The sequence below is a fragment of the Vicia villosa genome, linkage group LG2 (genome assembly GCF_029867415.1).
Source record: "Vicia villosa cultivar HV-30 ecotype Madison, WI linkage group LG2, Vvil1.0, whole genome shotgun sequence".
Lineage (NCBI taxonomy): Eukaryota > Viridiplantae > Streptophyta > Magnoliopsida > Fabales > Fabaceae > Vicia > Vicia villosa.
In genome coordinates, this window is record NC_081181.1 from 14252083 (window position 1) to 14268274 (window position 16192).

Here is a 16192-nt window from a genome sequence, read left to right on the forward strand (position 1 = left end):
AGTATGAGTAAAATTGGTGTCCGATCATTCATCGACCAACACAGCCCTTATGATTTACATGGTGGCTGACTTGGCTTTCTAGGTTACAATGTTTCTATTTATAACCTATTACCCAACTGGAATTGGGCTTCTAATTACACCAAATATGCTGTATCAAATCTCCAAAAGATTCTTCTACAAAATAGGTCTTCAACAAATCTTCCTAATAAATCTCCAAAATTAGAAAGTCTTCAATCAAACATATTCTGATTTGATTCTTCTAGATCTTTCATGCGTCACATATGATTGCATAACATTGGTTAGTAATATTCTACATTGTTGTTCATTGTTGAATCATATTCAATCAACAATTTAGATTCAAGCGCTATGTCGAATGGCTTGAATAGGACATCTTCTTCGACATGTTGTCTAGATGTTGAAACAAATCAACTTAACATGTTTCTTTGTCAAATAGAACTTCCACCTGCTTTCTCTTACAAGTTATATATCGTATTTAACTAATTGCTACTATATTAGTTTTACCAAACATAATGCCAATTCAAATTGTAGAGAAATAACAGGAATTAAGTGAGAAGTCAGTAAAGTGAAGGTTGTTTACGTGTGAACTGGAGGTTGTTTGCATAATACTTTGCCTATGTGTTTTGTTCATATCAGATGTCTCGACATGTCACAGGACATCTGAAGTCTAATATACTAGAATTTCACTTTTAAGAAAATTTCTCAAAAAAAATGATTTTAAAACTTGAATAAGAGATAAATAATCTTAATTGCGCTTTAGAGTCTCTTGAGGAAGCACTTACATCTCTTGTTGATGAGTGGTATAATGTTTTTGACATTTTAGTTGAAAGGGTAAATAAAGTAGAATGTGTTACGTGTCCAACTTTAACATAAACAAAAGTGTTTATAAAGCATCTTTTACACAAAAGTTCTCAAATCTTCAAGTATTAGACTGCTTTTGAACGGAAAATAGGCTTTAGATGCTAATTTAATATTTTAATAATTAATTCATAAACAAATTTACTTAAAAATTAATTATAATTATTAAAAACATTTATTAATTAAAAGTATTAATAAAAATAATTTAAAAAATAAAAAATAAAAAACTAGGTGAATTTTAAAAATTATATAAAAAACCATGTGTGATAAAAAACAAGTGTCATGTTGGCAAAAATTGAAATATGGACTGACATATTACGCACGTGAGGCATAAGGAAGAAATCTTAATATTTAAAAAAAAAAAAGGACTAAGACGAATCTCGCCTACATTATACTTAACTATAGAAACATATATAAAAATTATAAATTTAAAAAATAAAATAAAAAACATGTAATGATTCTTAATTATATAATGTCAATGTCAATAATGTCATTTATTGTTAATATTTTTTCAAAAAATATAAAAATTAAAAATAAAAGATAAAGTTATTAATATCATATCAATAATCAATAATAATATTAAAAATACATGTAAAGAGAGATACTATCACTCTATAAGATTAGTTCAAATAATTAATTAATTTTTTAAAATATTTTTATATCATTCATATCACTAATGAAAAGAGGCGGGAATTGAGTAGATTGTCAAATCAACCATTATCGCGGATTACAGCCTAACTCCGTATGATTTGACACAACCAAATTCTCTCTTACCTAATTTATTTGATTATAATGATTACACTTAATCACATTGGTTAACAAAATTATAAAATAATAATTACTACAGTAATAAAAACAATAAAAATGTTCCAACAAATACAAATATAATCAATAAATATAAAAACATATTACACGCTACCAGAATCTGAATTCACCCTACCCTTCGTAGGGTTCCTCTCTTCCTCTCTCGAAAAATCCAAGCCCATAATCTCATTCATTCTTTCTTCGATCCTTCATCCTCATTCATTCTTCACCTGATTCTCACCGATTTCAATTCTTCTTCGTCGCTTGCGTTTTTCGATTCTCCATTTTTTATGGATGGATGTGTTCAGTGCTGCTCCGGTTGACGCTCTTGCTGGCTCTAACAACCAAGATCTTAACCTCTTGGAAACTGCTTCTAATGGTTCGCTTTCTGATTTATCAACTTGTTGTTGTTATTTTTTCTTGGATTTCGTTGTTTTGTAAGGGTTGTGCATGTAGATCTGTTTTTCTGGAGGAGTTTTTTTTTTTTTTTTTTATGTAATGTTATTTTCAGTTCATAGCTACACTGTTAATAGAGTTCTTGCATGTTGTTTGTTAGGTCAAGTTTTTTTTTTGTGCTGATTTTGATTCTAGTGTTTGAATTGAAATAATCAAGTGATTTTTTCATGATTAATAGGGTTTTATATGAATGTGTTGATCAACTTTTTCTTTTAGTACACCATTTATTGAGTTATCTATGAAGCAATAAATTAAATGTAATCATCATAAGTGTCGGTTTCGGAAACGACATTGACACGGAGACACTTTTTTTGGATGCATCTTTTTTCAGAGGAGTTAGTGCTAAAGGGTATTTTCTTTTTGCTTTTACTTGTATTTCCAATAATAAATTTCTCTTTATGGCTTCTTGAAACAATGTCTTTAGGGCAATTTTTAGCATGGGTTTATGTGTTTTCTTGACTTATTGGAATATGTAGACTATATGTATACTTTATATGTAAAGTCGGCTGTTATGGAATTGTTGAATTGTCATTGATTTGATTTTTGTTGTTATTGATTTGATTTTTGTTGTTATGCAGATGGTGCATTATTTGATGCATCACAGTATGCATTCTTCGGCAAAGATGTTGCTGAGGAAGTTGAGTTGGGGGGGTTAGATGGTGAGAATGATTACGTCCCTTCGGTTGAGTTCAACGAGGACGAGTTTTTTCTCAATGGAGAAGAGGTTATTTTTTCACTCTCCTTACCCTATTTTTTTTCAAAATTTATGTGGCTACTATAGTTCAAAACATTTTGATATTTTGCTTATAATTTAACCATGCACGGTGCGTATTTGTCTTCATTATAACATTCAAATGTTGCTAATTATAGATTATCGATGAAATCAAATGCTCCAACTGTAAATTTTGATCAATCTTTCGTTCATATCCATTTTGGCAAAGCATCAATGATCTTTTATTCATATTCATTTTCCCTAAGTATTGAGTTATATTCATAATTTGAAGCAGTAATTATTACAAAAGTATTATACCTGAATATTATCTGGTTGATCATTGATATAAATTCTCAATATTTTGAAATTTGTGAACGGATGTGCTGCCTGCTTTGATGTAAATTCTTGTGAGTGATTTAATATTGAAAATCCGATGCCGTAGTTGTACCAACTAACAGTTATTTTCACATTGCAGGCGGAGAATGTAAGATCTTTTTCTGAAATTGATGATCTCACAACCACTTTTTTGAAGGTATGAATGTGAAAATGACATTTTGTGCCTTTCTCGTAATGCTGGAGATTGTTATTAGATTAATGATGGATTTGTATGTTGGTGACTGTTTTTAAATTGAGTTTTGACTGTTTTTAAATTGAGTTTTGACTGGGATGCCTTCACTTAACTGAGAAAGTTATGTAGTAGTAGTACAGTGTATTTTTTATATTAAAAAATAAATAGATAAGATTGAAGAATGACACAATTAAGGGAGCTCAAGGAATCCTCTTAAACAAATATCTAAACACAAGATGAAAATATAATAAGATGTATGGTACAATCATTGTGTCTTTGAGGGCGACTACTTTAATTGCCTGTGAACTGAACATCATTTGAACTGAATACCAAAGAGATGCCATAAGCACCATCCCGTCCCATTGCATGCAGTGAGGATTATAGTCTGAGCACGGCCTACATAATAGTAATCTCGATTGATAATAGGGATTTATCTGCTATCTTGTTTGTATAAGTTTGTTTTGGTGTGTTCTAAACGTTTTCTTTTAAATATAGAAAAAAAAAGCTTTAGTGTGTTCTAAACATTCTTATGTTTTAAATATAGAAAAAAACCTTGTTTTTGTGTGTACAAATTTATTTCTCAAAATTTCTTCATATCTATTTAGTTTTCAGAAGAAGAAATCAATAAAAGGCTAGTGTTGTTTTTCTTTAACTTTAATTTGTTTTTCATTTTTATTCTTATCTTATGAACTTCACCCATCACTTCATAGTTGTTGTCACCAAGCACTCTGCAACCTGACACCGTTTGTCGTTGCTCCCTGCTACCCTTCTTGTTGCTGCCATGTCATATTCTCCACTGATTTTACCACCTTACACCCTCTGCCACCACAACCTCCTTATACACTACACTCTCTGTGCTTGTGATCTTCCACCATTGGCGCCACTCTCCGATACCGTCACTGCAACCATACACTCTTCATTTCAAACGCTGCCGCCCCTGTTAAGATATAGATTATCAGGGAGTTTGTTGGTTTGTATGGGTTTGAGATAGGAAGTTAGCTAGGGGAGTTATTTGTCAATGGGGTAGTTGGGATTACCATGTTTAAATAGGGAGATCTTGGGAGTTAGATAGATCATGATTCAGTATTGTAAATTTATAGTGAATAGAATAGTAACTCTCTCCTATTTTCTCTATATCTTGTGTTTTTTCTTCTAGATTGCAACCTCGTGGACAAGTTTTTTTTTTTTTGGGGTGGTGTGTGTGCGGGTGGATATTATTAGGATATAAAAGAGAAACCACTGGCTCTTTCCATTGTGCAAGCAAGATTGGTTGGATTAGTCCACTTTTTAGTAGGTTATATATTTACTTATGCAGCTTTCTCGATTGCTTCTACATCAAGTAAATTTGATTTGAAGGATAATTTGATGCAGTAGAAATAACTGTTTTTTTTGTTGGTTTTATGATTAAACATATTCACTTTCCTCAAAATTTGTTACTCTTCCTTTGAATTCAGTTCTTAGATCTTAACTGCCACCTAACAATATTCAATGTCCCACCACAACTATTTGCCACCATCACCACCCTGACCTTTCATCATTGCTACTGGTACTGCTGCCCTATGTGTTCTACCGTGACTGTGGATGTCATACCAACCAACACCCCATGCCACCATTATCTCCCGACATCCTTTGCTTTCTTCATCCTCTACTTTTTCTCCTTTAATTTATTTAGGGGGCGAGGTAGATTTTAGGCCATAAATTTTCTAGTGGGAATTCTAACTTAATCCCTCTGGGTTATGAAGCTAGACAATCACTACATCACTCTCCACTGTCAAAACACGTTCTTAACATAAATTTATGAAGCAGGTTTTATGTTTTATGTCAAAACTTGATTTTCAGGATCTTAATTTGTGAGATTTCTTATTGTTGATTGATGGGTATTTTTGAAACTTCATTCAAATGGTGTTTCTTGTAGCGCCAAATCAATCAACTTCCTATGAATGTAATTATTTTATCTCTTTTTTTAGCGTATACATACATGATAGGTTCTCTCCATAATTATTTTATCTTCATTTTTTTAAAATTTTATTCTTTATTTCCCTTTATTTGAATGTTCTGGAAACAAATAACAAATTTTGCATGTGATTCAAAGTTTGATATTTTTCCATGCACTCTGCATGTAGTGTTTGGCAGTTTGGTTTAAGATTCAGTTATGATATTGGAAATATTGCCGGTCTATTTGAATGGCGATACCATATGTTTTACGTTAAACTGATAATGATGTCAAACATCTTGATATATTTCAGCTGAACAAAACTGTTGGTGGACCAAGAAATGCTGGAGTTATTGGTGATAGGGTGTCAAGAGAAAGTAAGTAAGCAATTATATAATATATTCAGCTTTTATTTGTCCTTTTATCTAATTAGTGCTATTTATCTTCATTATTATCTTTCTAAAATTGCGTTTTTTTTAACATTTGAGGTGCTTAGAATGAAACTTAGATGTGTTATATTCTACTTGTGGCTTTGAAGTGTAACATCTAATATTAAAATCTCATGCTGTCAAAGAAAGTTTTGTACTATTATTTTCTAATAACCTACTTAAAATTCCTTATGTTAATTCGTAGCGACACGACAAAACTATTAAATCATTTGCAACACTTACCCGGAAATTTCTTCCTCTGTAGTCTGTCCATCTTTCTCTCCCCTCTATGTGGGACACACCTACCTAGGTTTGCAAAGTTGAAAATTGTTAATAAGTCATCCTAAATATTGGAAATTGTTAATAAATTTAAATTTGGGTTAGATGTTATGATCTTATTATTTAAAAATATGTAGTTGCAGTTTCTTCTCTCTTTCTAGTTTCTACCATTATTAGAAATCTCAAGCTGTGTTTACATTACAAGCATTGATTTAGAACCTGTCCAAATAGCTATTTTTACAAGTGGAAAACATTTGGGTGAGTGCTGCAAGCTAGCTTGTAGATTTAATGGTTTTTTAAGTAGAGAAAGTTTTACTTCCTATTTCCTAAAGAAGGGGCTAGAGAAGTGTCGGGTCATAATAACTCAGTGATTATAGTCAGGTGTTGTATTGGTTTTTGTAACCACAATAATAACGTAGAAGGAGTCTATGCTTTCCAGTCTATGATTTTTCATCAAGGAAATTGCCTTGTTTTTGTGATCATTCATAGTGTCTGTAGGTGTGTTTAATTTTTTTTTTCCTTTCTGAAGTTTGTTGCTCCAAGAGACATAGATATTCATCAGTCAGGTTAAATGGATAATAATAATTTGTTAGATAGAATTTTCTGAGTTTGGACTGATCAGTATTATCAAATAGCGGCGCCATGGCTGCTATGGCGGATACATGGCGGTTTTTGGGCTTGCCACAATGGTAAATATCTACTGATATTGTGTGTTTTTCCGCCATAATCTACTATGGCGGCGCCAGAAAGTGGACGATATGGCAGGATTTTGGCTCTTCGCCATGGACCGCCATCCGCCATCGACAACACTGGAGATGATGCATCTAAGTGAAATATGTATTTAGGCTTTATAGCTATTTCCCTTCTCTGCATGGATTATTGTTTCATCTGCTTAGTTATTATTGTTATTGGTATTCTTGACTAAATATTTCTATTCCTATATTTTATACAGATTCCTCTGCATCTGAATGGTCACAGAGGGATGATACTCCCTACTGGGTCGACTATCAAACTTGTGACAGTGAAGGTTCTCAGGATGGCAAAAGATGGTCCTCACATCCACATGCTTCTGTCACTCATCTACAAGAACCAAAGCCCTTATACCGAACGTCGTCGTATCCTGAGCAGCAACGGCAGCTGCAACACCACCTCGAACATCGCTCTAGTGAACCTGTTCCTAACTGGTTTGATCAGCATTTTTATGATAGTGAAACCGCTGATGATGAAAAGAGATGGTCATCACATCCACATTCCTCTATTTCAAACACAGAAGGACCAAGGCCGTTGTATAGAACGTCGTCTTATCCTGAAAAGAGACAAGAGCTTCCTCGTTTTTCGAGCGAACCAGTTTTGGCACCAAAATCTTCATTTACTTCCTACCCTCCCCCCGGTGGTAGGTCTCAACAGTCTTCTTCAAATAACAGTACAGGTCAGTTGAATATTCCTTATGCTGGGGGAGCTCACGTAGCACTGTCATCACAAAACCGCTCTCATTTATTCAATTCTGCATTACACTTGGGTGGATCAAAATATGAGCCACATTTTGGTGGAAATTTGGCCCAATTTAATACTGGCTCCCCCCTCAATAATCGAATCCAGAATCAATGGGTCAACCAAACAGGGTTGTATCCTGGAGATAATTCAAACCTCCTGAATAATATGCTACAGCAACAACTATACCATCACAATGGATCAGTGTCTCCTCACTTACTGAATCAGCTGCAGCAACAGCCGCATAGATTGCATCATCCTGTTCAGCAATCAGCAGCCTTAATGTCAGGTTTACAGCCCCATTTATTTAATCGCCATCTTTTGCCTGGATCATCTATTGGTAGAAAATATGAACATATGCATGGTTTTGGTGATATTAGAGAACATAGACAAAAATCAACTCGTAGACATCGGTTCTCTCAACAGAGTTCAAATACCACTAGCGAGAAGAGCGATAGTTGTTCAATACAGTTCAGGTCCAAGTACATGACTAGTGAAGAAATTGAGAGTATTCTTAAAATGCAGCTTGCCGTGACTCATTGTAATGATCCATATATTGATGACTATTATCACCAAGCTTGTCTTGCAAAAAAACCTTCTGGGGCTAAATTTAAATTTTCATTTTGCCCAGCCAAAATAAAGGATCTTTCCTCACGATCCCGTGCCAATTCCGAGCCACACAGGTTTCTTCAGGTTGACACTCTAGGCAGGGTTTCATACTTGCCCATTCGTCAGCCTCGCCCTCTTCTTGAAGATGACCCTCCAAACTCCTCTGCTAGTGGTGGCTCTGAGCGAAATATTTCAGAGAAGCCCCTTGAGGGGGAGCCTTTGTTTGCCGCCAGAGTTACGATTGAGGATGGTCTCTGTCTTCTTCTTGATGTAGATGATATTGATCGTTTCCTAAAGTGCAATCTGCTTCAAGATGGTGGAACTCAATTCTTACGAAGAAGGAGTGTCCTTCTGGAAGGATTAGCAACATCACTCCATCTCGTGGACCCACTGGGAAAGAATGGACACAAAGCTGGGCTTGCTGCTAAGGACGACCTTGTTTTCTTGCGATTAGCATCTCTTTCCAAGGGACGTAAGCTCCTAGCGAAGTATCTTCGGTTGCTTGTTCCTGGTAGTGAACTTATGCGAATTGCCTGCATGGCTATATTTCGTCATTTAAGATTCTTATTTGGTAGTATCCCTTCTGATTCAACAGCAGCAGAGACTACAAGTGATCTTGCTATGGTTGTTTGTCAGTGTGTCCAAGGAATGGATCTTGGTTCTCTTGGTGCTTGTCTTGCAGCAGTTGTTTGTTCCTCAGAGCAGCCTCCTCTGCGTCCCATTGGAAGCTCTGCCGGAGATGGGGCTTCCCTTGTTTTAGTGTCTGTACTTGAGGGGGCTACTGAACTTCTAACTGGTCATCAAGCTGCTTCTAACAATAAATTGGGCAATCGCTCATTTTGGCAGGCCTCATTTGATGAATTTTTTGACCTCCTCACAAAGTATTGCATGAATAAGTACCAAAGTATCATGCAATCACTGCTTACACAAGGGGCACAAAATGTGCCTGCAATTGGATCAGATGCAGCTAAATCGGTGAGTAAGGAAATGCCTGTTGAGCTTCTACGTGCAAGTCTACCTCACACCAATGATCGCCAGAGAAAGTTATTACTAGATTTTGCTCAACGCTCTGCACCTGTGGTTGGATTTAACAACTATGCTGGGCGCAGTGCTAGTCGCGTGAACTCAGAGACGGTGATTAGTTGATAGTGTAGAGATTTCTTATGATGGTAATGGTTTTTTTGGCTTAATGTCACATCAAATGTGCTACCTTGCATCTTTTCAAGTACATTATGTAGCTGTCTAAAACCGAAAGATGCAAGTTGCATCTATGGCGGGGATACTGATGATATATTTGCTTTCAGGCTCTTCATATATCATGAAAGTATTCAGCCTGATTTGTTCCTCGTGTCTTTTATTTATTTATGACGGGGGAGCTTATTTTATTTCTCTATATGGATCCGGTAGACTCACTAGTGGTTAGCATGTACAGGTTTAGGAAGATATTTGATTCCCTCCCGTGCACCCTTTTAATCTTTCTGTTATGTATTCAAATCTACACATGATGATAGGGGTGAACTGGGAAACATGCTGACCAGGTTGTTGGGCTGAAATACATAGGAACTAGTTAAGAATAATTTATGTTGGCCTTGCTGCATAGCTTTATATTTTTGAATTATAAATTTAGTAGAGGAGTAGAACAAGTAGAGTATTATTTAGAGACAATAAATATAGAAAGTATGTTTCATGATTAAAAGGAGTGTATATTTTTCTTACGACTTGCACAGTGAGAGACATGTTTTATCTGTGTTTTTTTACACATTTTTAAAAGATTTGTTCCGGCATAGTTGTGGTATTTTACTTCTTTACTTTTCAATTATTATTATATCGTTTTTAAGTGTCATTTTCCTAAAATAAAATTTTAGGATGTAGTTTTAATTATTATTATGCGGGTTACTTTTAAAATATTGTTTTAAATTAATTTAAAAAAATATCATATTGCATTTATATTAATAATGTTGATACATACACTAATAGTTGTAGTTGATAGAGGTCAGTTAAACTTGATTGCTAAAAAAGTCACTAAATATTTTTAAAAGTCTATTAACTTAAAGAGGTTGCTCTTTTCACCCTTATATGTGCTATTCTACCACTGAAATTTTACAAATGTTGCTAGCATTTGAAGGTGTATTTTCGGACGCACTTTTTTTTACACACTCTTTAAGGAAGTTTGATGAACAATCATTATTTTGCTAAAATTTAGTTCAAATATACATTTTTGAAATATTTTAGAGATACATTTCCATTCTTTAAAGTTTTTTTTTTGAAAGCATTCCAAGTGAGCAAGTCAAGAGATTACTTCAACCAACCACATGACTTAATAACTAATCTTGTAATAACGACTTGCCGTATTTCATTGAATTATGTCTCATATCATGAAAAAACACATATCATCAAATAAATCATTGATTAAATTATGTATTACTTTAGAAATTGTAGTTTTACCTATTCCACTTCTTTCTCATAACTCTATCATGTGGACTACATCATTAAAATCAATATTCAAAAAATTTTTTTTTTACTTTAAAACGTCAAAATGGAAACAAAAGTACAATATTCAAAAAAGATTTTTTTTACTTTACAACGTCAAAATGGAAACAAAAGCATGATATTACGGAAATGTATCTTAGGAATTCAAAAATGCATTTTTGGATAATTTTTTGAACAAAATAAGGGGTCTCACTTGCATCTTTGGACACACCAATTTTGAGATTTCAAAGATGTGGGAGACCATACAAGAGTAAAAAGAGCTTTTTCTAATCAATTGGAAGCAGATTCACTAACTTAGAAGTGGCAAAGTCATGTGACTTTGAGTTAACACGATCCATTTGATCAATCATATGTATCATATTCTGCCACATGATCAATTTTAAATCAGTTTTTAAAAATGAAGCTTACCGCAGTAGAAACCTTCTCTTCTCATGTTTTTGCCGTCAACCTGCGCCGCTCATCATCCTCCTAATTTTTTAAAGAAATTTATTAGTATAAAATCAAAGTCTCTGTAAAATTAATTTGAGCGAGATCAATAAAGTTACACAATTTAAAGCTTAAACATACAAAAATGAAGTGAATACAACCGAAAAAACCCAATTAATGAAAAAAAATTAAACATACAAAATGGAGTAAATACAACAAAAAAAACCCAATCAATGTTGACATTGATGGAATGAAAGGTGATGACATGATGAAGGAAGTGAAAAGATATGAATCATTATTTTTATTATCATATCATTCTCGATATTTACAAAGACATATTCCATTGAGTATATCTTCAATTGTCAAGACAAATTCTTTAGTTAAATTTTGTCAACCCTCTATATATATATATATATATATATATATATATATATATATATATATATATATATATATATATATATATATATATATATATATATAATGTTATGAATAATTGGATGATTGTCTTTCAAGCATCTTATTCCTTATTTATAATATTTTGTATTTATTATATTGTCTGTATATTGTCCTATAAATAGGATCAACCTCATTGTAAGAGATACACCAATGAAATGATACATAATTATTCTCATCTTTCTCGCTTCTCTTTTATTTTCTTTCTCCTTATTTTATAACACGTTACGAAGCTATGAGAATTAGAAGGTACTATTATTTATTTTATTTTTTGTTTATATTATATATTTTATAATTAATATGAATAACACATAGAAAATATAGTTCCTGAAGAACTTATTAAGCATCCCTGAAGGATAGTAAAATAAATTATTTATATAGTTCCTGAGCACTTATTAAGCATCCTGAAGAATAGCAAAACAAAATATTTATATAGTTCCTGAAGAACTTATTAAGGATCCCTGAAAGATAGCAAAACGAATTATAAGGAACTTATTAAGCATCTTGAAGAATAGCAAAATAAATTATTTATATAGTTCCTAAAGAACTTATTAAGCATCCCTGAAGAATAGTAAAACAAATTATCTATATAGTTCCTGAAGAACCTATCAAGGATAGCAAAACAAATATGTGTATTTTTTATTTATGATTGATCATATTTGTTTTTGTAGATATCGAAAATAAAAAATCGTTTTTGTAATACTGAAACAAATTGATTATATCTTTAAATATATGTCTACATCATCATCATTATCATCATCATCATGTATGTTCAGAAAATAATAATATGCAAATATTTATTGAGTTTCTAAAGGAAAATAAAGTTCTAAGAAATTGAGTTTTTCATGACATTAATTATTGCATCGACTAAAATATTATGCAAATATTTATTGTCTACTCACCACAACTAGAAGTTTGTGAAGTTGTGTATCACATATATTATTAAAATTAATATCGAACATCTTGTAGCATATGTTCATAAAAAAAAATGGACCTGAAGATCCATTTTTTAGACGTCTAAAGTTAATTGTATGATTGATAATTGTAAGATCATGATATTTGAAACACAAAAGATGAATATTAATATATTCATTCACATTAAGCCAACAAGATAGTATATGTTAATTCTCCTCTTAACTTACAAATTATTTTAGGATAATAATCTAATCTCTCATCTAAGTAAAATTTTGGATGTGTTGTGATTATTCAATTGCTCCAATATAGTATGCTAAGATGAGTTTTGAAATAATATTGAGAAATTATCTTTTATTTGAATCCTGTATTTTAGGATGTATCTTGATCCAATAGTTGGATACTTGTTTGAAGCCTACTAGGCTGACTATCAATTGATAAATTAATTTTCTCAATATTAAAGGAAGAGAATAAGCAATTGAAAGTGTGAATCAAAAGTTCAAATGTGAACCAGAAGTTCAATTTGTTAGAACATAGTTTGGTTCTAATCATAATTTAGTGTTTTGATGATAACAAGCAAATAAATTTTGTATAAGCAAACATGGTACTCTAATTATATATTTCTAATTTCAGAAGATGTACCAGTACCAGCACAATCAGAACTTGGTAAATATGCAAAGCTGGATAAATGCAAGAGATACTCAAGTCTTAAGGCAACTTCTGATACTGCACCAAACCGTTGCGAACACATCTATAACAGAAGTTGAAATGTAAGGCTGAACAGAAGATCACAAAGACTGATTCAAAATAATACCATTAAAGACATAATCATTAGTAAAACGGTTGCAACACTCCAAAAGCGCAATTCCCAAGATTGATTAAAGAAGCTATCCACATGCAAAATCCTTGGAGAAAACAAAAGTTAAGATAACACGCAAACCATTTAATGTTGCATACAAGAGTTGAAGTTAACGGGCAAAAACCTTGAAGCTATATATTCATGATCTCTTGAATCAAACTAGCATCACACACGAGAACATCATTACTCTGAAAAATCATCAAGTGTGAAGAAAACTCTCTGAAGCAAAAACTCTCATATTCATATTCTGAGTTCATAACTTTGTACTTAATCTTAGTGAAATATCATAGTGGTGATTACAGCTTTTTAGAAGAAATTCTATATATTGTCATCAGAAGTTACGAAGTAACTGAGTCCTTGAGAGACCGGTTGGGTCAGAAGTCTCAAGAAGTCTAGGACTAGTTGAGTCTTAGAAGTCAGTTAGTCACAAACAATTGGTTTGTGCAGGATTGTTAGTCACCAGCAGTTTGGCTCGTGCACTGTATATTGAGTCACGGTGGTTGGTCGTGCAAGTGTAATCAGGTTCTGATTATAGTGGATTAAGTCCTCGTTGAGAGAGGCAAATCACCTTATTGAGGGTGGACTGGAGGTAGCCTTATTGACAAGGTGAACCAGGATAAAAATAACTGCGTTCTGACTATCTTTCCTTCAAACAAAAAAGTATCACTTATTCAACCCCCCTTCTAAGTGTTTTCTCAACCTTCACAATTGATAAAATAAATTGCTATCTTGATCCTCGTACAAACCAATATGAACCAAAAGTTCAAAATATTGTTCATTTGTAAAGTTTATGAAACAAATTACCAGCTGTTAATACTCCACTCAAAGTGGATTCTCCTATTGGATAAGCTCATATTGCAAATGAGTTGTAGCCACGCCTGGAGCGTGGTATGAAAGTCAGTTCCAATGTTAAAAGTCCTCTACTAAGAAAAGAAACTAAAGTTAAAGATGACCCAAGTGAGAATATGAAAATTCTAAGAGCACTTTGACATAATTTATTTTTCAGTTCCAAAAGAACAAATTAAGTACTTGAAATATGAAATAAAGAGATCTCGATAACTTATGTCATGAATGAAATGCGATAGGATCGAAAGTAAAATAACCAAAATAAAGTCAATATTGACATTGTCTTTGGATAAAATATAGCGCTAAAGATGATAAATGATCGTACCTGATCAGAAGAATCGTCAAGGCAGCGGAATCTGGCTTGGAGAGCAAGATGGGGGGGGGGGGGGGGTACCTGCAAGGTTCTCCGATGCTTAAGTTAGTAGCTATCAGAGAATGAGGGTTGAGAATGAAGAATGGAATACCTGACCCTCTAGTGAAAGAGGGTATTTATAGCCCCCAGCGCTGGGCCAAAGTTCCCTAATTGGGCCAAATCCAACTGGAGGCCCACGTGCTAGGGAACTGCCAGAATGTCCCGTGCTAGGGCTGAGTGATCAGTGCATTTTGATGCACATTCCTCTACGTTTGTACTTATACATTTCCATGGTTTGGTTTGTTTATTTCTCTATTTTATTATGTTTTTATATTTTAATTTATTTTTATAGTTATTTGATTTTCGTATCTAATTTTCAGCATTAACAGCCTGCACGAATAAATTCATAACTGGAGCTTGGAGTATCGGATTAAAGCGTTCTACCAGTCGTTGGAAAGCTAAGAAAAAGATCTACGACTTTTGTTCAGAGTTCAGAAGCAAATTTGGACTCCAACAAGGCCAGAATACTCGTACAAGCTGCTGCATTATTTTTAGTTAATTTCGGGTCAATTAGTTTTGGGCTTGGGTCGTATGTTTGACCCAGTTGGATTGTAAAACGGGTCGTACACTTTCCCCTTAGGGTAGCATCCGAATTTCTGTACGAGACATCACCATTCACGAATTTTGAAAAGCTTGTACGAATTGATCCATGGCGAACTAATCCCTTCGAGTTAATCTTCCGTATTCAGGTTCCAAAACTATGAGATTAATATAATTTTGCATTATAATTCCAAATCCTTCAATTCTTCTTTGTGTTTATCATTTGCTTAATCTGATTATTCGTAGAGTAGATTGTTTGGTTCGATTGATTTATGCTTTCCAATTTATTTGCGGTTTATCGTTGCTTAATCGTTAATCCGTTATATGCTTAACCGAATGCTTAATTCGGCAAACGGGAAATATAATTCTGATAATGTTGTCGCGCTTGTTGATTGATGTTATAATCGAACAGGAATGGAATCCGCTTAGGATAGTAAAATTATAATAATCGATGATTGGTAGGAACTGAATCGGTAGATTGGCTTATCCCATAATCACTTATTTTTAAAACAGCTTATTTTCAGAATCACTTATTTTAAGCATTTTTTTTCTGTAATTCAAAACTGAACCAACTCCCCCCCCCCAAATTCGATTTTACATTGGTTAATAAGAATAGGAATCCTTGAGAGACGATACTCGAGTTACCGTTACCGTCGTTACTACAGTTTTACAAATTAACTCGTTTTTGACCCGCGTGCGACAGCGGATCAAATTGGCGCCGTTGCCGGGGATTCTTGTGAATATTAACTGATATTAGAGTCTTAGGTGTAGTGTTTTTGTGTTTTGGCCATAGGTTCCTCACGGTTTCGGCCATAACGCCTTTTAAGTCGAAAAATCGGTTTTTGGACAAATTTCACCGTTTCGAAAATCTGTCCCGACAGTTAGGTGTGAAAAAATTCCCTGATCAAAAGTCACCTACTACAAAGTAGTTATGTGACAAATTTTTCAAATCGCGAAAAAAGCCTTTTTACTATTTTTAATGATTTATTTTCTGTTTTCATAGAGTCGAAAAATTCCGAAAAAAATATCAAAATTCTATTTTTACGTCATTAGATTATTTTCGGTGTCAGTTTATTTTTTTGAATTATTTTTAAT

The 16192-nt window shown here is 33.3% G+C and overlaps 1 protein-coding gene across 1 annotated transcript; it reads left to right on the forward strand.

Annotated features, from left to right (window-relative positions):
• Positions 1-1768: 1768 nt before the first annotated feature.
• Positions 1769-9491, forward strand: LOC131649278 (protein PAT1 homolog 1-like). The gene is made up of 5 exons (XM_058919049.1): positions 1769-2059; positions 2715-2860; positions 3324-3380; positions 5663-5726; positions 7009-9491. The coding sequence occupies exons 1-5, from the start codon at positions 1975-1977 to the stop codon at positions 9300-9302; spliced, it is 2646 nt and encodes an 881-aa protein (XP_058775032.1). The 5' UTR covers positions 1769-1974; the 3' UTR covers positions 9303-9491.
• Positions 9492-16192: the final 6701 nt, after the last annotated feature.

Excerpts from the sequence above, each read along its gene's own strand:
- LOC131649278 (XM_058919049.1), top strand. The coding sequence starts at position 1,975 with ATGGATGTGTTCAGTGCTGCTCCGGTTGACGCTCTTGCTGGCTCTAAC. Across the intron at positions 2,060-2,714 it reads CTTGGAAACTGCTTCTAATG|ATGGTGCATTATTTGATGCA; the intron begins GTTCGCTTTCTG and ends GTTGTTATGCAG. Across the intron at positions 3,381-5,662 it reads TCACAACCACTTTTTTGAAG|CTGAACAAAACTGTTGGTGG; the intron begins GTATGAATGTGA and ends GATATATTTCAG.